The sequence below is a fragment of the Chiloscyllium punctatum genome, chromosome 50 (assembly GCF_047496795.1).
Source record: "Chiloscyllium punctatum isolate Juve2018m chromosome 50, sChiPun1.3, whole genome shotgun sequence".
NCBI lineage: Eukaryota > Metazoa > Chordata > Chondrichthyes > Orectolobiformes > Hemiscylliidae > Chiloscyllium > Chiloscyllium punctatum.
This window is the reverse complement of record NC_092788.1, coordinates 32847916-32873499: the sequence shown is the minus strand read 5'-3', so window position 1 is coordinate 32873499 and position 25584 is coordinate 32847916. Positions and strand designations below refer to the sequence as shown.

The following is a 25584-nucleotide window of genomic DNA, read 5'->3' as shown; positions in this document are numbered from 1 at the left end:
TGGGGACGCTGCCCGCGCTGGAGGGTACAGCTGGACGAAGAAAGGTTGAGGGGTGGTGGTTGGTCGGGGGGTGGGGGGAAGGCGAGGAGGCGAGGGCTTTCCTCCACTGGAGGAGAGGTGACCTCATGGAGCTGTGCCAGGCGACGGGGCGGGGGGGATGGGGGAAGGCACCGGCAGAGACCGGGCAGAGGGAAAGGGGGGGGGGGAGGGCTGCGAGGAGCCCATTCCAGCCAGATCGGGCGCTAGCCAAATGCAGTGGGTGCTTGTTGGCATGCAAGGGTCAAAGGTCAGCGCCAAAGGAAAACATACAAACGACAACCCCAGAAAGACAGAGAGAGAGAGAGAGAGAAGGACAAAAAAGGTAATGGCAGCGGAGCTGCGCCAGGGGAGGAATTAGGTTTAAAAAAATCGCCGTCGACTTTGATCTGGAACGTCTGTTGCCTCCTCGACGCTGGTTGTGGAGGGGGCGGGGTGAGAGCGTGATGACCTCATTGCGGGGCAAACGTGAGCCCGCGCGGTGACGTCCCCGCGGCCAGAAAGGTGGGCGAGCGGCGACGTCGCTGCGGGGCAAGCACTGCGTGGTGACGTCGGGGCTGAGGGCGTCCGGTGGGCGCAGCGGGTGCGCGGGGACGTCACACCGTGGGGTGTGGGGGCGGGGCGAAGGTGAGGCGGGGTGACGCCCATATGGCGGGGCCAGGGCCGTAGCGCGCTGACGTCACAGGGAATCGGCTGGTGCGCGGTGACTTCGATGCGCGGCAGGTGGACCCAGCGCGCTGACGTCACAGGGAATCGGCTGGTGCGCGGTGACGTTCGGCGGGGAAGGGGGAGGGGCGGACGCGACGTGACGTCTCAGGCGGGTCGGGGAGGGTGCGTAAAGGTCGACCTCCCTTTTGCGGGGCAAGGAGTTTTCCAGCCGGAGGAGGAGGTGGCCGCCAGCGATGCCCCGGGGTGGGGCCAGGTCTGAGGAAACTGTCTTAATGTTTTTTTTTCTCCCTCTGGGTATGGTGGCGGTGGGGTGCGCTGGAGAGAGAGAGAGGGGGAGTTGAGGCTGCGGTGCCCATGGTGGGGGCAACTGTGCGGGTGACGTCATTGGGGGGCACGTTCCGGTATTGACGTGCTTCCAGAGGTGACGTCGAGACGTGTGGGCGTGGCGACGGTGCGCGGACCCGCCCCGTTTGGAGCTCCATGCGTATGGGCCGCCGTGGTGACGTCATTGCGGGGCGACGTCACTGCGGGGCATAGCGACCGACGCTCTGACGTCGGTGCGGGGGCAAAGCTGGACAGCGGTGAAGTACAGCCAGCTATGGGGTGAGTAGAGAGAGAGAGAAAGAGAGCGGCGGCGCGCGTCAGCATTTGTCGTGGGCGCTGCCGCCGTAGACGTTACGTCGTTGCCGGGGGCAACCCGCCGTGACGTCGGTGCCGGGCAGAAGCGACGACGTGCTGACGACGCTGCGGTGCAAGCAGCCGGACGCCGTGACGTCACAGCGGGGCGAAGCGACGGGGCGGTTTGCAAGACGCGGTGACGTCAGCGCGTAAACCCTGTCTCCCTCTGGGTGAAGGTGGTTGGGGGGGGGGTGGAAAACCGTTGAAGGGCGAGTGGGTGTCGTCAGCGCGCACGCTGGGCGTGGGGGCGGTTGGAAGCCGCCTCTGACAGACTGGCGTGTGCGTGACGTCAGTGCGGGGCAGAAGCGCGGGGAGGTCGCGAGCCGTCGTCAGTCCCGTGCTGACGACGCTGCGGGGCAAGCAGCCGGACGCCGTGACGTCACAGCGGGCGAAGCGCCGTGCGGTGTCCAAGACGCGGTGACGTCAGCGCGTAAACCCTTTCTCCCTCTGGGTGAAGGTGGTTGAGGGGGGGGGTGGAAAACCGTTGAAGGGCGAGTGGGTGACATCAGTGCGGGGCGAGCGCGCTGACGTCAGCGCGCACGCTGGGCGCGGGGGCGGTTGGAGGCCGCCTCTGAAGGACTGGCGCGTACGTGACGTCGGTGCGTACGCTCGGGGTTGGGGCGGGAGCGGTTGGAAAGCCGCCTCTGAAGGTCTGGCGCGTGCCTGACGTCATTGCGGGGCGTGTCGGTCTCCCGAGGTGGGGGTGGGGTGGTGTGGTGGAGGAGAGCGCTGTGTTGCCTGCCGGAAGTGGCGTTGCGGCTGCGGGGCGGAAGTGAGGGCGGCAGAGCGAGCCAGCCAGCGAACGGACGGTCGGTCGATCGGTCGGACGGAGGGTCTCTCTCGCCTCTCACTGGAGGAGGGAGGGGGCAAGGGGCTTGTGTCCGGGCCTCGGGCGGGGGGGGGCGGGGTGGGGTGGGGGTGGGAGGGGAGGGGGGGGTTTATAGACAGTGTTTGACTCAGCGCCGCTCGCCATGACCATCCTCCCCAAGCCGCCGGCCGAGCGCGGGGGGGACGAGCCCGGGGTAGGCCCCAGGCCTCGGGCCTCGCCTACACCGCCGGCGCCGGCCTGCTCCTCCTCCTCCTCCTCCTCCTCCTCCTCCTGCTCCGCCTCGTCCTCGTCCTCGTCCTCCTCCACCTCTCCGTCTCCGTCCCCTTGCCCCACCCCGGGCTCGGGCGCCGCCTCCTCGGCCTCGGGGGAGGACGCGGCCTGTCAGGCCTCGGCCTCGATTTCAGCGTCGGCGGGGGGCGGCGGGGGGGAGCCGGGGCCTTCCTCCGGGTCGGCCCCCTGCCCGTCCCCGGGCTGCTCGCCCGCCGCCTCCTCCGCCGCCGCCTCCTCCTCCTCCTCCTCCGCCGCCTCCTCCTCTTCCTCCTCCTCCTCGGTGGAGGAGTCGGGCCCCCCCGGCCCCGGGGGGGTCGGGGGCCCCGGGATGTGCCCCCAGCCCCAGGCCCAGGCCTCGCACTGGCGGCTGCTGCAGGAGGAGGAGGCGGCGCCGTACCCGCGGCGCCGCCACCGCCGCCGCCACCACCACCACCACCACAAGAGGCGCCACCGAGCCTCCCCCCACCGCAGGGGGGAGCAGCACCGAGGTGGGGGCCCCCCAGCCCCCGTGCCCCCCTTGGGCCTGCACCACCACCACCACCTGCTGCACTACAGGAGGCCCCAGGGCTCCCCTAGCCCCCCCGGGGCGGCCGGGGTGGGGGTCGGGCCCGGAGGAGGAGGAGGGGGGGGGTGGGGGCGCGGGGGGTCCGGGCGGGGGTCTCCTGCACCACCTCCTGCAGCAGCACCGCCGCCGCCTCCTCCAGCAGCAGCTGCACCAGCGCCACCAGCAGCAGCACCGACGGCGGCGCCTGTCGCCCCGGGGCGAGGAGGACGATGACGACGACGACGAGGAGGACGAGGAGGGGGCCGGCCCCGGGTACAACAGCGAGGACGAGTACGAGAGGGAGGCCCGGGAGAAGCAGCAGCAGCAGCACCAGGACCCGGCCAAGCTGGAGCAGGTGAGGGCTGGGGGGGGGGGATGTGTGTGGAGGGAGTGTCGGAGGGGGAGGTGCGGCGGGAGTGTCGGAGGGTGAGGGGAGGTGCGGCGGGAGTGTCGGAGGGGGAGGGGAGGTGTGGAGGGAGTGTCGGAGGGTGAGGGGAGGTGCGGCGGGAGTGTCGGAGGGTGAGGGGGTTGTAGATGGAGTGTCGGAGGGTGAGGGGAGGTGCGGCGGGGAGTGTCGGAGGGTGAGGGGAGGTGCGGCGGGAGTGTCGGAGGGTGAGGGGAGGTGCGGCGGGAGTGTCGGAGGGGGAGGTGCGGCGGGAGTGTCGGAGGGTGATGGGAGGTGCGGCGGGAGTGTCGGAGGGTGAGGGGGAGGTGCGGCGGGAGTGTCGGAGGGTGAGGGGAGGTGCGGCGGGAGTGTCGGAGGGTGAGGGGAGGTGCGGCGGGAGTGTCAGAGGGTGAGGGGGTTGTAGATGGAGGGGAGGTGTGAAGGGAGTGTCGGAGGGGGAGGGGAGGTGTGGAGGGAGTGTCGGAGGGGGAGGGGAGGTGTGGAGGGAGTGTCGGAGGGGGAGGGGAGGGGAGGTGTGGAGGGAGTGTCGGAGGGGGAGGGAGGTGTGGAGGGAGTGTCGGAGGGGGAGGGGAGGTGTGGAGGGAGTGTCGGAGGGGGAGGGGAGGTGTGGAGGGAGTGTCGGAGGGGGAGGGGAGGTGTGGAGGGAGTGTCGGAGGGGGAGGGGAGGTGTGGAGGAGTGTCGGAGGGGGAGGGGAGGTGTGGAGGGAGTGTCGGAGGGGGAGGGGAGGTGTGGAGGGAGTGTCGGAGGGGGAGGGGAGGTGTGGAGGGAGTGTCGGAGGGGGAGGGGAGGTGTGGAGGGAGTGTCGGAGGGGGAGGGGAGGTGTGGAGGGAGTGTCGGAGGGGGAGGGGAGGTGTGGAGGGAGTGTCGGAGGGGGAGGGGAGGTGTGGAGGGAGTGTCGGAGGGGGAGGGGAGGTGTGGAGGGAGTGTCGGAGGGGGAGGGGAGGTGTGGAGGGAGTGTCGGAGGGGGAGGGGAGGTGTGGAGGGAGTGTCGGAGGGGGAGGGGAGGTGTGGAGGGGAGTGTCGGAGGGGGAGGGGAGGTGTGGAGGGAGTGTCGGAGGGGGAGGGGGTTGCGGAGGGAGTGTCGGGGGGGTGAGGGGGAGGTGCGGCGGGAGTGAGGGGGGTGCGGATGGAGTGTCGGGGGGGTGAGGGGGAGGTGCGGCGGGAGTGAGGGGGGTGCGGATGGAGTGTCGGGGGGGTGAGGGGGAGGTGCGGCGGGAGTGAGGGGGGTGCGGATGGAGTGTCGGGGGGGTGAGGGGGAGGTGCGGCGGGAGTGAGGGGGGTGCGGATGGAGTGTCGGGGGGGTGAGGGGGAGGTGCGGCGGGAGGGTGAGGGGGGTGCGGATGGAGTGTCGGGGGGGTGAGGGGGAGGTGCGGCGGGAGTGAGGGGGGTGAGGGGAAGGTGCGGCGGGAGTGAGGGGGAGGTGCGGCGGGAGTGAGGGGGGTGAGGGGAAGGTGCGGCGGGAGGGTGAGGGGGAGGTGCGGGGTGAGGGGGAGGTGCGGCGGGAGTGTCGGGGGGTGAGGGGGAGGTGCGGCGGGAGGGTGAGGGGGAGGTGCGGCGGGAGGGTGAGGGGGAGGTGCGGCGGGAGGGTGAGGGGGGTGCGGATGGAGTGTCGGGGGGGTGAGGGGGAGGTGCGGCGGGAGTGAGGGGGGTGCGGATGGAGTGTCGGGGGGGGTGAGGGGGAGGTGCGGCGGGGGTGAGGGGAAGGTGCGGCGGGAGTGAGGGGGAGGTGCGGCGGGAGTGAGGGGGGTGAGGGGAAGGTGCGGCGGGAGGGTGAGGGGGAGGTGCGGGGTGAGGGGGAGGTGCGGCGGGAGTGTCGGGGGGTGAGGGGGAGGTGCGGCGGGAGTGTCGGGGGGGTGAGGGGGAGGTGCGGCGGGAGGGTGAGGGGGAGGTGCGGCGGGAGGGTGAGAGGGGGGGTGCGGATGGAGTGTCGGGGGGGTGAGGGGGAGGTGCGGCGGGAGGGTGAGGGGGGTGCGGATGGAGTGTCGGGAGGGTGAGGGGGAGGTGCGGCGGGAGGGTGAGGGGGGAGGTGCGGCGGGAGTGAGGGGGGTGAGGGGAAGGTGCGGCGGGAGTGAGGGGGAGGTGCGGCGGGAGTGAGGGGGGTGAGGGGAAGGTGCGGCGGGAGTGAGGGGAGTGAGGGGGAGGTGCGGCGGGAGGGTGAGGGGAGTGCGGCGGGAGTGTCGGGGGTGAGGGGGAGGTGCGGCGGGAGTGAGGGGGGGTGCGGATGGAGTGTCGGGGGGGTGAGGGGGAGGTGCGGCGGGAGTGAGGGGGGTGAGGGGAAGGTGCGGCGGGAGTGAGGGGGAGGTGCGGCGGGAGTGAGGGGGGTGAGGGGAAGGTGCGGCGGGAGTGAGGGGAGTGAGGGGGAGGTGCGGCGGGAGGGTGAGGGGAGTGCGGCGGGAGTGTCGGGGGGTGAGGGGGAGGTGCGGCGGGAGGGTGAGGGGGAGGTGCGGCGGGAGGGTGAGGGGGAGGTGCGGCGGGAGTGTCGGGGGGTGAGGGGGAGGTGCGGCGGGAGTGTCGGGGGGTGAGGGGGAGGTGCGGCGGGAGGGTGAGGGGGAGGTGCGGCGGGAGGGTGAGGGGGAGGTGCGGCGGGAGGGTGAGGGGGAGGTGCGGCGGGAGGGTGAGGGGGAGGTGCGGCGGGAGGGTGAGGGGGAGGTGCGGCGGGAGGGTGAGGGGGAGGTGCGGCGGGAGGGTGAGGGGGAGGTGCGGCGGGAGGGTGAGGGGGAGGTGCGGCGGGAGGGTGAGGGGGAGGTGCGGCGGGAGGGTGAGGGGGAGGTGCGGCGGGAGGGTGAGGGGGGAGGTGCGGCGGGAGGGTGAGGGGGAGGTGCGGCGGGAGGGTGAGGGGGAGGTGCGGCGGGAGGGTGAGGGGGAGGTGCGGCGGGAGGGTGAGGGGGAGGTGCGGCGGGAGGGTGAGGGGGAGGTGCGGCGGGAGGGTGAGGGGGAGGTGCGGCGGGAGGGTGAGGGGGAGGTGCGGCGGGAGTGAGGGGGAGGTGCGGCGGGAGTGTTGGAGGGTGAGGGGGAGGTGCGGCGGGAGTGTTGGAGGGTGAGGGGGAGGTGCGGCGGGAGTGTTGGAGGGTGAGGGGGAGGTGCGGCGGGAGTGTCGGGGGGTGAGGGTGAGGGGGAGGTGCGGCGGGAGGGTGAGGGGGAGGTGCGGCGGGAGGGTGAGGGGGAGGTGCGGCGGGAGGGTGAGGGGGAGGTGCGGCGGGAGGGTGAGGGGGAGGTGCGGCGGGAGGGTGAGGGGGAGGTGCGGCGGGAGGGTGAGGGGGAGGTGCGGCGGGAGGGTGAGGGGGAGGTGCGGCGGGAGTGAGGGGGAGGTGCGGCGGGAGTGAGGGGGGGGTGCGGCGGGAGTGAGGGGGAGGTGCGGCGGGAGGGTGAGGGGGGTGAGGGGGAGGTGCGGCGGGAGGGTGAGGGGAGGTGCGGCGGGAGTGAGGGGGGTGAGGGGGAGGTGCGGCGGGAGTGAGGGGGAGGTGCGGCGGGAGGGTGAGGGGGAGGTGCGGCGGGAGGGTGAGGGGGAGGTGCGGCGGGAGTGAGGGGGAGGGAATGTGGCGGGGAGTGAGGGGGAGGGAATGTGGCGGGGAGTGAGGGGGGGGGATGTGGCGGGGAGTGGGGGGGGGGGATGTGGCGGGGAGTGGGGGGGGGGGGATGTGGCGGGGAGTGGGGGGGGGGGAATGTGGCGGGGAGTGAGGGGGGGGGAATGTGGCGGGGAGTGAGGGGGGGGGAATGTGGCGGGGAGTGAGGGGGGGGGATGTGGCGGGGAGTGAGGGGGGGGGGATGTGGCGGGGAGTGAGGGGGGGGGAATGTGGCGGGGAGTGAGGGGGGGGCGAATGTGGCGGGGAGTGAGGGGGGGGGAATGTGGCGGGGAGTGAGGGGGGGGGAATGTGGCGGGGAGTGAGGGGGGGGGGGAATGTGGCGGGGAGTGAGGGGGGGGGGAATGTGGCGGGGAGTGAGGGGGGGGGGAATGTGGCGGGGAGTGAGGGGGGGGGGAACGTGGCGGGGAGTGAGGGGGGGGGGAACGTGGCGGGGAGTGAGGGGGGGGGAATGTGGCGGGGAGTGAGGGGGGGGGAATGTGGCGGGGAGTGAGGGGGGGGGAATGTGGCGGGGAGTGAGGGGGGGGGAATGTGGCGGGGAGTGAGGGGGGGGTGAATGTGGGGGGGAATGTGGCGGGGAGTGAGGGGGGGGAATGTGGCGGGGAGTGAGGGGGGGGGAATGTGGCGGGGAGTGAGGGGGGGGGGAATGTGGCGGGGAGTGAGGGGGGGGGAATGTGGCGGGGAGTGAGGGGGGGGAATGTGGCGGGGAGTGAGGGGGGGGGAATGTGGCGGGGAGTGAGGGGGGGGGGAATGTGGCGGGGAGTGAGGGGGGGGGGGAATGTGGCGGGGAGTGAGGGGTGGGGGATGTGGCGGGGAATGAGGGGGGGGTGAATGTGGGGGGGAATGTGGCGGGGAGTGAGGGGGGGGAATGTGGCGGGGAGTGAGGGGGGGGGGAGGTGCGGATGGAGTGTCGGGGGGTGAGGGGGAGGTGCGGCGGGAGTGAGGGGGAGGTGCGGCGGGAGTGAGGGGGAGGTGCGGCGGGGAGTGAGGGGGAGGTGCGGCGGGGAGTGAGGGGGAGGTGCGGCGGGGAGTGAGGGGGAGGTGCGGCGGGAGTGAGGGGGAGGTGCGGCGGGAGTGAGGGGGGGGTGAGGGGGAGGTGCGGCGGGAGTGAGGGGGAGGTGCGGCGGGAGTGAGGGGGAGGTGCGGCGGGAGTGAGGGGGAGGTGCGGCGGGAGTGAGGGGGAGGTGCGGCGGGAGTGAGGGGGAGGTGCGGCGGGAGTGAGGGGGAGGTGCGGCGGGAGTGAGGGGGAGGTGCGGCGGGAGTGATGGGGAGGTGCGGCGGGAGTGAGGGGGAGGTGCGGCGGGAGTGAGGGGGAGGTGCGGCGGGAGGGTGAGGGGGAGGGAATGTGGCTGGGAGTGGGGGGGGGGAATGTGGCGGGGAGTGAGGGGGGGGGCAATGTGGCGGGGAGTGAGGGGGGGGGAATGTGGCGGGGAGTGAGGGGGGGGGGAATGTGGCGGGGAGTGAGGGGGGGGGGAATGTGGCGGGGAGTGAGGGGGGGGGGAATGTGGCGGGGAGTGAGGGGGGGGGGAATGTGGCTGGGAGTGAGGGGGGGGGGAATGTGGCGGGGAGTGAGGGGGGGGGAATGTGGCGGGGAGTGAGGGGGGGGGAATGTGGCGGGGAGTGAGAGGGGGGGGAATGTGGCGGGGAGTGAGGGGGGGGGGGATGTGGCGGGAATGAGGGGGGGGTGAATGTGGGGGGGAATGTGGCGGGGAGTGAGGGGGGGGGGGAATGTGGCGGGGAGTGAGGGGGGGGGGAATGTGGCGGGGAGTGAGGGGGGGGGGAATGTGGCGGGGAGTGAGGGGGGGGGAATGTGGCGGGGAGTGAGAGGGGGGGGAATGTGGCGGGGAGTGAGGGGGGGGGGATTGTGGCGGGGAGTGAGGGGGGGGGGATTGTGGCGGGGAGTGAGGGGGGGGGGGGATGTCAATAGACCATAGATGCAGGAGTAGGCCATTCTGCCCTTCGAGCCTGCACCGCCATTCAATATGATCATGGCTGATCATTCCTAATCAGTATCCTGTTCCAGCCTTATCTCCATACCCCTTGACTCCACTATCTTTAAGAGCTCTATCCAATTCTTCTTAAATGAATCCAGAGACTGGGCCTCCACTGCCCTTTGGGGCAGAGCATTCCACACAGCCACCACTCTCTGGGTGAAGAAGTTTCTCCTCATCTCTGTCCTAAATGGTCTACCCCGTATTTTTAAGTTGTGTCCTCTGATTCGGCACTCCCCCATCAACGGAAATATGTTCCCTCCTGCCAGAGTGTCCAGTCCTTTCATAATCCTATACGTTTCAATCAGATCCCCTCTCAGTCTTCTAAACTCAAGGGTATACAAGCCCAGTCGCTCCAGTCTTTCAGTGTAAGGTAATCCCGCCATTCCAGGAATTGACCTCGTGAACCTACGCTGCACTCCCTCAATAGCCAGAATGTCTTTCCTCAAATTTGGAGACCAGAACTGCACACAGTACTCCAGGTGTGGTCTCACCAGGGTCCTGTACAGCTGCAGAAGAACCTCTTTGCTTCTATACTCAATCCCCTCTTGTTATGAAGGCCAGCATGCTATTAGCCTTCTTCACGACCTGCTGTACCTGCACGCTTACCTTCATTGACTGGTGTCCAAGAACACCCAGATCTCTCTGAACAGCCCCTTTACCTAATTTGATACCATTGAGGTAGTAATCTGCCTTCCTGTTCTTGCCACCAAAGTGGATAACCAGACATTTATCCACATCAAACTGCATCTGCCCACTCACCTAACTTGTCCAGGTCACCCTGTAATCCCCTAACATCCTCATCACATTTCACCCTGCCACCCAGCTTTGTATCATCAGCAAATTTGCTAATGTTATTGCTGATACCATCTTCTATATCATTTACATATATTGTAAAAAGCTGCGGTCCCAGCACGGATCCCTGCGGTACCCCACTGGTCACTGCCTGCCATTCCGAAATAGAGCCGTTAATCACTACTCTTTGTTTCCTATTAGCCAACCAATTCTCTATCCAATCAAGTACTTTGCCCCCAATCCCGTGCGCCCTAATTTTACTCACTAACCTCTTGTGTGGGACTTTATCAAAAGGGGATGTGGCGGGGATTGGGGGGGGGGGGAATGTGGTGGGGAGTGAGGGGGGGGGGAATGTGGCGGGGAGTGAGGGGGGGGGATGTGGCGGGGAGTGAGGGGGGGGGATGTGGCGGGGAGTGAGGGGGGGGGATGTGGCGGGGAGTGAGGGGGGGGGGATGCGGCGGGGAGTGAGGGGGGGGGGATGCGGCGGGGAGTGAGGGGGGGGGGATGCGGCGGGGAGTGAGGGGGGGGGATGCGGCGGGGAGTGAGGGGGGGGGATGCGGCGGGGAGTGAGGGGGGGGGATGCGGCGGGGAGTGAGGGGGGGGGATGCGGCGGGGAGTGAGGGGGGGGATGCGGCGGGGAGTGAGGGGGGGGGATGCGGCGGGGAGTGAGGGGGGGGGATGCGGCGGGGAGTGAGGGGGGGGGATGCGGCGGGGAGTGAGGGGGGGGGATGCGGCGGGGAGTGAGGGGGGTTGCGGCCGGGGGGGTGTGGGGGGTTGTGTCGGAGGATGTGGCAGGAGAGTGAGGGGGGGGGATGTGGCCGGGGGGTGAGGGGGGGTGTGTCGGAGGATGTAGCAGGAGAGTGAGGGGGGGGGATGTGGCCGGGGGGTGAGGGGGGGTGTGTCGGAGGATGTAGCAGGAGAGTGAGGGGGGGGGATGTGGCCGGGGGGTGAGGGGGGGTGTGTCGGAGGATGTAGCAGGAGAGTGAGGGGGGGGGGAATGTGGCCGGAGAGTGGGGGTTGAGGGGGGTTGTGGCCGGGGGGTGAGGGGGGTTGTGTCGGAGGATGTGGCAGGAGAGTGAGGGGGGGGGGGGATGTGGCAGGAGAGTCGGGGGTGAGGGGGGTTGTGGCCGGGGGTGAGGGGGGGTGTGTCGGAGGATGCGGCGGAGGGTGAGGGGGGGTGTGGCGGCAGTGAGGGGGGGTGGGGGTGTGCGGGAGGGGGCGTCGGGGGGTGAGGGGATGTGCGGGAGGGGGCGTCGGGGGGTGGAGGGGGCGTCAGGGGGTGAGGGGATGTGCGGGAGGGGGCGTCGGGGGGGGTGAGGGGATGTGCGGGAGGGGGCGTCGGGGGGTCAGGGGGTGAGGGGATGTGCGGGAGGGGGGCGTCGGGGGGTGAGGGGATGTGCGGGAAGGGGCGTCGGGGGGTGAGGGGATGTACGGGAGGGGGCGTCGGGGGGTGAGGGGATGTGCGGGAGGGGGCGTCGGGGGGTGAGGGGATGTGCGGGAGGGGGCGTCGGGGGGGGAGGGGGCGTCGGGGGGGTGAGGGGATGTGCGGGAGGGGGCGTCGGGGGGTGAGGGGGCGTCAGGGGGTGAGGGGATGTGCGGGAGGGGGCGTCGGGGGGTGAGGGGATGTGCGGGAAGGGGCGTCGGGGGGTGAGGGGATGTACGGGAGGGGGCGTCGGGGGGTGAGGGGATGTGCGGGAGCGGGCGTCGGGGGGTGAGGGGGCGTCGGGGGGTGAGGGGATGTGCGGGAGGGGGCGTCGGGGGGTGAGGGGATGTGCGGGAGGGGGCGTCGGGGGGTGAGAGGATGTGCGGGAGGGGGCGTCGGGGGGTGAGGGGATGTGCGGGAAGGGGCGTCGGGGGGTGAGGGGATGTGCGGGAGCGGGCGTCGGGGGGTGAGGGGATGTGCGGGAGGGGGCGTCGGGGGGTGAGGGGATGTGTGGAGGGCGTGCAGGTGGAAGGGGCGTTGGGTGGGTGCGGCTGGGGGGGTGCAGATGGAGGGTGCGACGTGGGGGCGAGGGGAAGTGCAGATGGCGGGGGGTGAGGGTGGAGGGCGCGTGTGGAGGAGGAAGGGTTGAGTGGAGGGTGGAAGTGCTAGACGGGGTTGAGGGGCAGAGAGAGAAACCTCTATGTTTGAGGGTGTGCCGAGGCGCGCCTGAGGGCGAGGTGTGAAGTGGCCGGGGGGGGGAGGTGAGGCAGTCCATGTGTGGAGGTGGGTTGGCTGGTGGGAAGGAGTAGTGTGTGTCAGGGTCTGAGGGTGTGTGGGGTTACAGGGTGGTTGTGTGTGGGGTGGGGGGGGGGGGGGGGGAGGGAATGGGATGCGTCAGGGTCTGAAGGAGGCGTGTGATTGAATGGACTATCAGGCTGGAGGGAGAGTGGACACGAGCCTGAGTTTGGAGGAGGTGGGGGTGAAGCGAAGAGGGTGGAGGGTGTGTGTGCATTTCAGTGTTGGTAGGAGAGTGAGGGAGGTGGCAAGAGGGGATGGGTGGGATAAGGAGGTGTCTAGTGATTGAGCTGGGGCCGAGTGTGTGTGTGTTCTGATGTTTCTAATCTCCATCCAAAATGATATCCCAATATCACTTGTATATTTGAATTTGGGAGGTGGATGTGTACTGTGTCACATCAAATCCTGTTTGTATGTGTTGGTTGTACATTTCAACTCTGAATGAGGTTATATCGTCTGTATGCAATGTATACTCGTTATTCTGAGTTTAGATGTGTTGTCCGGTGCAAAAAACTTATAGAAGTGTGAGGGATCATGTTTGTGTATTTAGCAATTTTGGGAGATTACCGAACTTGCCTAAAACGCATGAGTTTACCGTTTTATGTATGTAACCTCATCCAGAGGTTACATATTTTGGATAGCTGTTAAGGCTGCACTTTCGTCCAGAATACTTGAAATGTCTCAATGTGTGAATCATAAAACGCCCAAAGTTGCTTCTCCAGGGCTCAGGGAGGATGTGCAAGCAGTTTGGTGCTGGGTCCCCTGCTTTTTTGTCATCGATTTGGGTGTTGAGTACGGGAGGTCAGTAACTTTGCAGATGTTTCCAAAATGGTCAGTGGAGTGGACCATAAAGAAGGTTACCTCAGAGCACAACAGGACCTCGACCAGAGGAGGCAAGCAGAGTTGAATTTGGATAAGGGGGGGGGGGGGGGGGTTGTGTTTTGACTGGACAGGACTTGAAAACTTCGAGTTCTGGGGGGGGGGGGTGTTGCTGAGCAAAGAGACCTTGAAGTGCAGGGTGTGAGCTCCTTGGAAGTGGAGTCTCAGGTAGTCAGGGCAGTGAAGGAGTTGTTTGCTGTGCTCTCCTTTATGGGTCAGGTGTCGGGAGGTCATGTTGCGGCTGTATCGGTGAGGCCTCTTTTGGAATACTGCGTTCCATTCTGGTCTCCCCGCTACAGGGTAGGATGTTGGAGGGTTTGAGCGATAGGGAGAGGTGGGGGGGTTGTTTTCCCTGGACTGTCGGAGGCTGAGGGGGTCTCCTTTCAGAGGTTTATAAAATCATGAGGGGTGGGCATGGATAGGGTAAATAGACAAGGTCTTTTACCCCTGGGGTGGGGGGGTCCAGAACTAGAGGGTTATAAAATCATTAGGGGGGGACATGGATAGGGTAAATAGACAAGGTCTTTTACCCCTGGGGTGGGGGGAGCCCAGAACTAGAGGGTTATAAAATCATGGGGGGGGGGGACATGGATAGGGTAAATAGACAAGGTCTTTTCCCCCTGGGGTGGGGGGGTCCAGAACTAGAGGGTTATAAAATCATGGGGGGGGGCATGGATAGGGTAAATAGACAAGGTCTTTTCCCCCTGGGGTGGGGGGAGTCCAGAACTAGAGGGTTATAAAATCATGGGGGGGGGGCATGGATAGGGTAAATAGACAAGGTCTTTTCCCCCTGGGGTGGGGGGAGTCCAGAACTAGAGGGTTATAAAATCATGAGGGGGGGGCATGGATAGGGTAAATAGACAAGGTCTTTTCCCCCTGGGGTGGGGGGAGCCCAGAACTAGAGGGGGGTAGGTTTAAGGTGAGGGGGGGGAAAGGGACCCGAGGGGTAACTTTTTCCCCCAGAGGGTGGTGCGTGTGGGGAACAAGCTGCCAGAGGAAGTGGTGGGGGCTGGTACAATGATAACATTTAAAAGGATGGGGGGGGGACATGGATAGGAAGGGTTTAGGGGGAGATGGGGCCAAGGGCTGGCAAACGGGGATTGGATTAGGTTAGGATATCTGGGACAGGTTGGACCGAAGGGTCTGTTTCAATGCTGTACGACGCTACATTTGCTTGGCTCACTGATGTAATTGTGTCATATATAAACAAACAGAGGGGCTGATATTACCAATATATACAAGTCTTGCATATAGTGTCAGTTTAATGGTGGGTTGAGCAGTCTTTGGCAGTGTTGGAATATTCTGTATGTAACCGCAGCCAATGTGATGCTGTCTGAAAACCAGGTGTGGGGGGGGGGGGGGGGGGGGGGGGTGGTGAGAGGTAGGTGAAACGGATTTGCACTTCGAAAAGGCTTGTGCTAAGATTTCTTCAGAAGATATCCTTGAAGATCATGTCTGAGCGTGGATAGAGAGAGGATTGGTGGCGGGCAGAGTTGGGATAAAGGGCCCGCGTTCAGTAAGGCAGCCTTGAACTCGTGGGGATCAGTACTGGGGCCCACGGAGTGGCACAGTGCGGAAACAGCCCCTCTGCTCCAACCAGTCCACGCCCATCAGCCCGATGGTAACCAGTCCCGCGTCTGCCTACTGCTGACCTATATCCCTTCATACGTTTCCCGTTCATGGCTCATCTCAGTGTCTGCTCAACGTTGGGTTTGTACCAATTTCTATCATCGCTTGGGGAAGGTCTGTAAGTAAAATAGTCTCTTGGGGGGCGCAATTTTAAACCATTCTCCTCAATTAGATTCCAGTCTGTAACTCACTCCCGGGGTATCTGTTATTCTGTATATAAACCCCCCCGAACCCCTCGATTAGATTCCAGTCTGTAACTCACTCCCGGGATATCTGTTATTCTGTATATAAACCCCCCCCCACCCCGAACCCCTCGATTAGATTCCGGTCTGTAACTCCCTCCCCTGGGTATCTGTTATTCTGTATATAAACCCCACCCCGAACCCCTCGATTAGATTCCGGTCTGTAACTCCCTCCCGGGTAGTTGTTAATGGGTCAGCCACACTGCAGTTCAGGATTGTTCATATATGAAAGAACAGAGACCCAGGAGGAAACTACAGTCTCTTTGTAGGACACATCCGATCAGCTTGGCTGACCTTGCCTCCTTTAGAAATGCCAGTGATTTGGCATTCCCACTACCTGTCAGAGTTCTGGATGGTTAAATCTGTCGTCCTACTTTTCCATCACTGCCTCCAGCTCCTTCTTGGGAATTGTCAGTCAAGGCTGAGAGGGAGAGAGGTGTTTAATCAGGAAGGGGAATCATGGGGTTATATTCCAGGCCGAGGGGTTTAATCAGGAAGGGGGAATCGAGGGGTTATATTCCAGGCCGAGGGGTTTAATCAGGAAGGGGAATCGAGGGGTTATATTCCAGGCCGAGGGGTTTAATCAGGAAGTGGAATCGAGGGGTTATATTCCGGGCCGAGGGGTTTAATCGGGAAGGGGATTGGAGGGGTTATATTCCAGGCTGAGGGGTTTAATCAGGAAGGGGAATCGAGGGGTTATATTCCGGGCCGAGGGGTTTAATCGGGAAGGGGAATCGAGGGGTTATATTCCGGGCCGAGGGGTTTAATCGGGAAGGGGATTGGAGGGGTTATATTCCGGGCCGAGGGGTTTAATCAGGAATGGGGAATCGAGGGGTTTAATCGGGAAGGGGAATCGAGGGGTTATATTCCGGGCCGAGGGGTTTAATCGGGAAGGGGAATCGAGGGGTTTAATCGGGAATGGGGAATCGAGGTGTTTAATCGGGAAGGGGATTGGAGGGGTTATATTCCGGGCCGAGGGGTTTAATCGGGAAGGGGGAATCGAGGGGTTATATTCCAGGCTGAGGGGTTTAATCAGGAAGGGGAATCGAGGGGTTATATTCCGGGCCGAGGGGTTTAATCGGGAAGGGGGAATCGAGGGGTTATATTCCGGGCCGAGGGGTTTAATCGGGAAGGGGATTGGAGGGGGTCTGGGGGCAGGCTGTGATGTGAAGCTGAGGATCTGTCATGATCTCATTGAACACCAGCGCCCGCTCTCTTGAATGTCCTGGGATATAGTTTTCCTACATGGATGGCGAGTTTTATTTTGGTGGTTGTGGTTGCTGTTGGCTGATCTTGTTGCGGTCTCTCTCTGGGCATTGCCGGACTGACTCTCATCTTCGCTGCTGCCTGGTTATTAGGGGTGGAGGGGTGCTGATTGGTGATCCTTGCCTCAATTCCCAATCCCTGCTCTTTGCTGGACCCAGATGAGACAGGAGCTCATCCCGTTCCTCTCCCCTCTCTGTCTGGAATGCCAGCCTTGCATCCGGCAAACCTAAGGCCAGACCCATCCCAATCTCTTTGCCGGCAGACTCTCCAGACTGCTTTTCGTCAGCTCCCTATCTCCGTCCCCTCCTCCAACCCCCTATACCCCCTCCCTATCCCTGTGCCCTCCTCCAGCCCCCTACACCCCCTCCCTATCCCTGTGCCCCCCTCCAGCCCCCTACATCCCCTCCTTATCCCTGTGCCCTCCTCCAGCCCCCTATCTCCGTCCCCTCCTCCAGCCCCCTACACCCACTCCCTGTCCCCGTTCCCTCCTCCAGCCCCCTACACCTACTCCCTATCCCCGTCCCCTCCCCCAGCCCCTACACCCCCTCCCTATCCCCGTCCCCATCTCCAGTCTCCTACACCCCCTCCCTATCTCCGTCCCCACCTCCAGTCTCCTACACCCCCTCCCTATCTCCGTCCCCTCCTCCAGCCCCCTACACCCCCTCCCTATCTCCGTCCCCTCCTCCAGCCCCCTACACCCCCTCCCTATCCCCGTCCCCATCTCCAGTCTCCTACACCCCCTCCCTATCCCCGTCCCCTCCTCCAGCCCCTACACCCCCTCCCTATCTCCGTCCCCTCCTCCAGCCCGTACACCCCCTCCCTATCTCCGTCCCCTCCTCCAGTCTCCTACACCCCCCTCCCTATCCCCATCTCCTCCTCCAGCCCCTACATCCCCTCCCTATCTCCGTCCCCTCCTCCAGCCCCTACATCCCCTCCCTATCTCCGCCCCCTCCCCCTACACCCCCTCCCTATCTCCGTCCCCTCCTCCAGCCCCTACACCCCCCTCCCTATCCCCGTCCCCCTCCTCCAGCTTCTACACCCCCTCCCTATCCCCGTCCCCCTCCTCCAGCCCCTACATCCCCTCCCTATCTCCGCCCCCTCCCCCTACACCCCCTCCCTATCTCCGTCCCCTCCTCCAGCCCCTACACCCCCTCCCTATCTCCGTCCCCTCCTCCAGCCCCTACACCCCCTCCCTATCTCCGTCTCCTCCTCCAGCCCGTACACCCCCTCCCTATCTCCGTCCCCTCCTCCAGCCCCTACACCCCCTCCCTATCCCCATCTCCTCCTCCAGCCCCTACATCCCCTCCCTATCTCCGTCCCCTCCTCCAGCCCCTACACCCCCTCCCTATCCCCATCTCCTCCTCCAGCCCCTACATCCCCTCCCTATCTCCGTCCCCTCCTCCAGCCCCTACATCCCCTCCCTATCCCCATCTCCTCCTCCAGCCCCTACACCCCCTCCCTATCCCCGTCCCCCTCCTCCAGCTTCTACACCCCCTCCCTATCCCCGTCCCCCTCCTCCAGCCCCTACACCCCCTCCCTATCCCCATCCCCTCCTCCAGCCCGTACACCCCCTCCCTATCTCCGTCCCCTCCTCCAGCCCCTACACCCCCTCCCTATCTCCGTCCCCTCCTCCAGCCCGTACACCCCCTCCCTATCTCCGTCCCCTCCTCCAGTCTCCTACACCCCCCTCCCTATCCCCATCTCCTCCTCCAGCCCCTACATCCTCTCCCTATCCCCATCCCCTCCTCCAGCCCCTACACCCCCCTCCCTATCCCTGTCCCCTCCTCCAGCCCCTACATCCCCTCCCTATCCCCATCCCCTCCTCCAGCCCGTACACCCCCTCCCTATCTCCGTCCCCTCCTCCAGCCCGTACACCCCCTCCCTATCTCCGTCCCCTCCTCCAGCCCCTACACCCCCTCCCTATCTCCGTCCCCTCCTCCAGCCCCTACACCCCCTCCCTATCTCCGTCCCCTCCTCCAGCCCGTACACCCCCCTCCCTATCTCCGTCCCCTCCTCCAGCCCCTACACCCCCTCCCTATCTCCGTCCCCTCCTCCAGCCCCTACACCCCCTCCCTATCTCCGTCCCCCTCCTCCAGCCCGTACACCCCCTCCCTATCTCCGTCCCCTCCTCCAGTCTCCTACACCCCCCTCCCTATCCCCATCTCCTCCTCCAGCCCCTACATCCTCTCCCTATCTCTCCCCTCCTCCACCCCCTCCTGATCCCTATCACCACCTTCAACCCCTACACACCATGCCTATGTGCAGGTTATGGTGGGTTGGCTGTGCTGGAGGGACTCTTTGGAGAGTCAGTGTGGGCCTGTGGGGCCGGACAGCCTGTTTCCACACTGTAGTTAATCTAATCTAAAGAGCACAACAATCCAGGCAGCATCAGGAGGTTCATGCTGTGGCCACTGTTGGAATATTGCGTGCAATTCTGGTCTCCTTACTCTCGGAAAGATGTTGTGAAACTTGAAAGGGTTCAGAAAAGATTTACAAGGAAGTTGCCAGGGTTGGAGGGTCTGAGCTACAGGGAGAGGCTGAACAGGCTGGGGCTGTTTTCCCTGGAGCGTCGGGGGCTGAGGGGTGACCTTATAGAGGTTTATAAAATCATGGGGGGGGGGCATGGATAGGGTAAATAGACAAGGTCTTTTCCCCCTGGGGTGGGGGAGCCCAGAACTAGAGGGTTATAAAATCATGGGGTGGGGGGGGGGACATGGATAGGGTAAATAGACAAGGTCTTTTCCCCCTGGGGTGGGGGAGCCCAGAACTAGAGGGTTATAAAATCATGGGGTGGGGGGGGACATGGATAGGGTAAATAGACAAGGTCTTTTCCCCCTGGGGTGGGGGAGCCCAGAACTAGAGGGGGGTAGGTTTAAGGTGAGAGGGGGGGGAAAGGGACCTGAGGGGCAACATTTTCCACCCAGAGGGTGGTGCGTGTGTGGAACGAGCTGCCAGAGGAAGTGGTGGGGGCTGGTACAATGATAACATTTAAAAGGATGGGGGGGGGGGACATGGATAGGAAGGGTTTAGGGGGAGATGGGGCCAAGTGCTGGCGAACAGGGGACTGGATTAGGTTAGGGTATTGGGGTTAGCATGGGCGGGATGGGCCGAAGAGTCAGTTTCCAGGCTGCGTGACTCTGCGACGTCCCTGCTGCCACGCTCAGGCCCTTCTCGGCGAAGGCAGGACGCCATTCTGCCTTGCCCCCACCCTGCGGCCGATCCCGCACCTCGAACCGCATCCCCTCCTTTTCGGCCGGAGCGTTTGGAAAGACCCCTGGGAACTCTGATCGCACCGAGCACTCCTCAGGGAGTGACACGTTGCTGTTTTCTTTGAGAATCTCCTTCACTGGATGGGGATGTCACTGGGTAAGCAGCTTTCATTGCCCATCCCAACAGGCGGTTGGGGGTTATACAGGACCTTGGTGAGGCTTCGTCTGGAGCAGTGTGTCCAGTTCCGGTCGCACTGTTACAGGAAGGACATGATTCACCCGGAGAGGGTTCGGGAAGGGATTTACTGGGACAAGACCAGGAACAGAGAGTGAAGGAGAGGCTGGGACTGTTTTCACTGGATGGTGACCTTATAGAGGTTTAGAAAATCATAGAGGGGGGTATGGATAGGGTAAATAGACACGGTCTTTTCCCCCCTGGGGTGAGGGGAGTCTAGAACAGTGTCCAGTTCTGGGGGCTCTGTTACAGGAAGGACGTTATTGACTGGAGAGGGTTTGGAAAGAGATTGACCAAGACGTTGGCCAGATTTGGAACGTTAAGAGTTACCAAGGCAGGCTGGGATTTGCCTCTTTGGAGCACAAGAGGTTATGGGATGACCTTAGAAAAGTTTACACAATCACGAGGGGCACGGTCGGGTTATAATGGCAGGTGTCCTGCCCCCAGAGTGAGCGATTTCAAAACTGGGGAGCATGGCTTTCGGGGGGGAGATTGAATGAAGACTTTTGACGCAGAGAGTGGTGCGTGTGTGGAATGATCTTCCAGAGGATGGGGTGGGGGAGACAGTTTTTAAAAAAAAAAACATTTGAACAAGTCCATGACGTAGGACATTAAAAATCCCACTAGTCCAGGTGGGAGAGCAGCAGATCTTATTGGGAAGCACTAACTTTCAGAGCACTGCTCTTTCATTGAGGTTGGGGGGTTGTGGATGGAGGAGGAAAGGTTGGAGGGATGTGGGCCAGGGAAGTGCTGGTTGGGCCGAAGTCTTCAGTGCTGTGCAATTTGGGAAAATCGTTTCCCCTTCCCCTGTGTTTTTTTTAAAAAAGATTGCTCCCCAGTCTTGAAATCCCCCCCGATCTCGGGGAAAATTCACCTGTACCTACACCTCTGGAGATTTTATTAACCCTCAACCTCTAGTGAAGGGTCCCCAGCCTGTTCCTCCCTAACTCTCATCCTCCAGTCTCCGGGAAATCTCTCCGGTACCTTCGCGCCCTTCCTCCCAACAGGGTGATCAGAAGCGGACGCCATACCTTGTCAAGGGGGAGTGGGCACAGTGGGCAGAGAGCAGCTGACCCTGTCTGTGGCTGAAGGGGCAGGAGGTCTAAGGGAGGGGAGCCTTGAGGCAGCTGATTGGAAAAGCAGGGAATCTGGGGTCCGCTCAGGAGTGAGTTGGGATCTGGCAGCACTCGCTCGATGGGCCAAAGGGCTGCTTCTGTGACTGTGTGATTCTGTTCTGGTCCACGTGCCCAATGGGCAGGGAGAGCACGGAGCGTGTTTGTGTGAAGGGCTGAGGGTGGGAGGGAGGGAGGGAGAGGTTCGCTTTGAGCTGCTGCACCGCATGTGTCTGGGCACCAGGGAGTGCTGTTGCACCAAAAGGAGCATTGAACTCATCTGGTGTCCGGTGCACTACCCATTGCTCATCGGTTGGAGGGTGAGAAGGCCCTTTTGGTTGGGGGAGGAGGGGGGGGGTTGTGTGATATGAAGAGGAGGGTCTCTGAAGAGCCGCCGGTATGCATTCCGTTCCCTCAGCACTGACCCTCCGACAGCCCCCACTCCCTCAGCACTGACCCTCCCTCAGCGCCCACTCCCTCAGCACTGACCCTCCCACAGCGCCCACTCCCTCGGCACTGACCCTCCCACAGCGCCCACTCCCTCGGCACTGACCCTCCCACAGCCCCCACTCCCTCGGCACTGACCCTCCCACAGCGCCCACTCCCTCAGCACTGACCCTCCCACAGCGCCCACTCCCTCAGCACTGACCCTCCCACAGCGCCCACTCCCTCAGCACTGACCCTCCGACAGCCCCCACTCCCTCAGCACTGACCCTCCCACAGCGCCCACTCCCTCAGCACTGACCCTCCGACAGCCCCCACTCCCTCAGCACTGACCCTCCCTCAGCGCCCACTCCGTCAGCACTGACCCTCCCTCAGCGCCCACTCCCTCGGCACTGACCCTCCCTCAGCGCCCACTCCCTCGGCACTGACCCTCCCTCAGCACCCACTCCCTCGGCACTGACCCTCCCTCAGCGCCCACTCCCTCAGCACTGACCCTCCCACAGCGCCCACTCCCTCGGCACTGACCCTCCCACAGTGCCCACTCCCTCGGCACTGACCCTCCCACAGTGCCCACTCCCTCAGCACTGACCCTCCCACAGCGCCCACTCCCTCAGCACTGACCCTCCCACAGCGCCCACTCCCTCAGCACTGACCCTCCCTCAGCACCCACTCCCTCGGCACTGACCCTCCCACAGCGCCCACTCCCTCAGCACTGACCCTCCCACAGCCCCCACTCCCTCAGCACTGACCCTCCCACAGCGCCCACTCCCTCAGCACTGACCCTCCGACAGCCCCCACTCCCTCAGCACTGACCCTCCCTCAGCGCCCACTCCGTCAGCACTGACCCTCCCTCAGCGCCCACTCCCTCGGCACTGACCCTCCCTCAGCGCCCACTCCCTCGGCACTGACCCTCCCTCAGCACCCACTCCCTCGGCACTGACCCTCCCTCAGCGCCCACTCCCTCAGCACTGACCCTCCCACAGCGCCCACTCCCTCGGCACTGACCCTCCCACAGTGCCCACTCCCTCGGCACTGACCCTCCCACAGTGCCCACTCCCTCAGCACTGACCCTCCCACAGCGCCCACTCCCTCAGCACTGACCCTCCCACAGCGCCCACTCCCTCAGCACTGACCCTCCCTCAGCACCCACTCCCTCGGCACTGACCCTCCCACAGCGCCCACTCCCTCAGCACTGACCTTCCCTCAGCACTGACCCTCCCACAGCGCCCGCTCCCTCAGCACTGACCCTCCCACAGTGCCCGCTCCCTCGGCACTAACCCTCCCACAGCCCCCACTCCCTCAGCACTGACCCTCCCTCAGCACTGACCCTCCCACAGCGCCCGCTCCCTCAGCACTGACCCTCCCACAGTGCCCGCTCCCTCGGCACTGACCCTCCCACAGCACCCACTCCCTCAGCACTGACCCTCCCGCGGCATCAGGTGAGACTGAAGCGAGGTACTGAAAACCTGAGTGAGTGAGGGCAGACTGGTGGGTGGGGGGATGATGCTGTCATCCACAATAACTGATCTGCCTCCCCCCGCCCCACTCCAACCCCTCTCTCCTCTCTCTCTCTCTCTCCCTTTACCCTCCCTGCACCCCCCACCCCGTTCCCCTGCCCACCCTCCCTGTGCTGCAGCAGGAACACTGGTTTGAGAAAGCTCTCAGTGAGAAGAAGGGCTTTGTCATTAAGAGGATGAAGGAAGATGGAGCCTGTCTGTTCCGCGCAGTGGGTGAGTACACAGCCAGCTCTCTGCTCCCCAGGCTTAAACCCCACCCCCCTTCCTCATGCTGCCTCCCCATTCCCCCCCCCCACCCCCCTTCCTCATGCTCCCTCCCCGTTTCCCCCCCCCCTTCCTCATGCTCACTCCCGGTTCCCATTTAATTGGGAATGGGAATTGAGGGGTTACATCCCCAGGCTGAGGGGTTTAATCGGGAAGGGGGATCTCCATCTGTTGTGGTTCCGGGCCTACAGGAGTGGGCAGCGTGTGACTTTGGGGTGGGTCTGTCTTTAACAGCTGTGTCTGTATGTGAGAGACAGGAACGTGGGTATGTGGTAATGTGGGCTCTCCCTGAAGCCAGGAAGTGTGGGCATCAAACATCTGCCCACCCTCAGCGTCTGCGTTACCAAAATTCAAGGGATTGGCTCCACGATGAATCCTCAATTTCCACCTGTTGGGGGATCCGAGGGAGCGGGCGCTGTGGGAGGGGGTCGGCGCCGAGGGAGTGGGCGCTGTGGGAGGGGGTCGGCGCCGAGGGAGGGAGCGGGCGCCGAGGGAGTGGGCGCTGTGTGTTTGATCAGTAACTGGGATGGAGAGGTTAATTGATGTCCCCTCCTGCGAACAGATTCCAAGCATTGCCCTTCTATGAATTGAGACCCCAGTGCTCTTCACAAAAATGTAACCCCTCCGCTATCTTTGAATGCACAGTGACCTGAGCCCGAGACACTGGTTAATCTTTCGAGGTAAAACCACAACACGTCCTTCCAGTCGACAGGCAGGTTTCCAGCAACTGTTACTGACCGTAACCTCCCTCTGCCTCCTCCCCCACTCTCACTGACTGCTGACAACAAGTGCTCCCTCAGTGCTGAATCCTCGCAGTGCCCGCTCCCTCAGCTCTGACCCCCCCCACTGTGCCCGCTCCCTCAGCACCCACTCCCTCAGCGCTGACTCTCCCACCGTGCCCTCTCCCTCAGCACTGACACCCCCACAGCGTCCACTCCCTCAGCACTGACCCCCCCACCCCAAAGCACCCGCTCCCTCAGAGCTGACCCCCTCCCACAGTGCCCGTGCCCTCTGCGCTGCCCCCCCCCCCAACAGCGCCTGTTCCCTCGGCGCTGACCCCCCCTCCCCCTCCCTCAGCGCCCGTTCCCTCGGCGCTGACTCCCTCCCACAGCGCCTGTACCCTTGGCGCTGACTCCCACCGCGCCTACTCCCTCGGCGCTGACCCCCCCCTCCCACAGCGCCCATTCCCTCGGCGCTGGCCCCTCCCTCCCACAACGCCCAGTAGCGTTGTCACTGGGGTATGTCTTGGCAGTCTCTAGGAGGTCGGACCCTGGATCCCCTATCCGAGCGGCCCACCCCAGCCACATCTCCCCCGAGCTCTGTGAACCGCAGTGTCCTGCTTGTGTCTGCACCCCCCCCGGCCGTGCAGTGGCGGTGCCACACTGGGAGCTGGTGGTCTCTGAGGTGGTGCCCGGTGCCTCGCGACGGTGGGGTCGGGGAAGGGGGTTGGCGGAGGAAAGTGTGCGCCTGGGCTGACCACTCCAGGCAAAGCCGAGTGCCCTTGAACGCCCCATGACTCAGCACGGTGACCTTTGCCCGCGTTGATCGCTGACGCCCTCTCTCACCCCCGCCCCGTGACTCAGCAATTCTGCCCCCTGTCCATGAGTCAGCAGCTCTGGGCCTGAGAGATAGGCCGAAGGGGCCCCGCCCTCCCGCGAGTCGGCCATGCTGCGTCCGCGCGATAACGCTGAGTCACTGTTTGGACCGTCCTTCCAAGAGCCAGCAACTCCACGGGGACACCTTTTGAAACCTTTAAATGATCCCCCTCCTCCGCTCCCGCTTCCCCTCACGGCCAACGCTTCGTAACCCCACTTCCGCCCTTCATCACACCCTGTGCATGGCACAATCCCACTAACAGGGCGGAGGGGTGGTATTTTTATTCTTCAGTGCGTGCTCTGCGCACAGGGACAGGAGGCCATTCTGCCCCCTCCTCCTCCTCCAGCCTGTTGCACAGGAACAGGAGGCCATTCAGCCCCTCCTCCTCCTCCAGCCTGTTACACAGGGATAGGAGGCCATTCAGCCCCCTCCCTCCTCGAGCCTGTTGCACAGGGACAGGAGGCCATTCAGCCCCTCCTCCTCCTCCAGCCTGTTACACAGGGACAGGAGGCCATTCAGCCCCCCTCCCTCCTCGAGCCTGTTACACAGGAACAGGAGGCCATTCAGCCCCCTCCCTCCTCGAGCCTGTTACACAGGAACAGGAGGCCATTCAGCCCCCTCCCTCCTCGAGCCTGTTACACAGGAACAGGAGGCCATTCAGCCCCTCCTCCTCGAGCCTGTTACACAGGAACAGGAGGCCATTCAGCCCCTCCTCCTCCAGCCTATTGCACAGGAACAGGAGGCCATTCAGCCCCCTCCTCCTCCAGCCTGTTGCACAGGAACAGGAGGCCATTCAGCCCCCTCCCTCCTCGAGCCTGTTACACAGGAACAGGAGGCCATTCAGCCCCCTCCTCCTCCAGCCTGTTGCACAGGAACAGGAGTTCAAACTGTATCCAGCATAAAGGGCAGGTGGGGGTTGGTAGGCAGGAGGGGAAGGGTGCAAGTCGAATCCTGTGTCCACTTCTCTCTCTCTCTCTCTCTTCCCCCTCCCCCCTTCACCCCAAACATTGTCAGAGAGATTAACCTTTCGAGCACCCACACCTCCCCCCTCCCTCCCTTGCCCCAGGGCCTTGTTGGAAACATTCACCCAGCTTCCTTCTGGTGCCCACCATGCCCCCTCCCTCATCTTGTGCCAATCCACCACTTCTTTCCCCCCCGACACACATGAGAAAG

At 64.4% G+C, this 25584-nt stretch overlaps 1 protein-coding gene across 1 annotated transcript in view; it reads left to right on the top strand.

Annotated features, from left to right (window-relative positions):
• Positions 1-24331, top strand: part of LOC140470040 (uncharacterized) — a 31073-nt gene extending 6742 nt beyond the window's left edge. Inside the window, exons 2-5 of the mRNA XM_072566499.1 lie at positions 1560-1800; positions 2410-3381; positions 22671-22764; positions 24075-24331. Of these exons, the coding sequence (XP_072422600.1) occupies positions 1560-1800; positions 2410-3381; positions 22671-22764; positions 24075-24331 (1564 nt within the window). The remainder of the gene's footprint in view (positions 1-1559; positions 1801-2409; positions 3382-22670; positions 22765-24074) is intronic.
• Positions 24332-25584: the final 1253 nt, after the last annotated feature.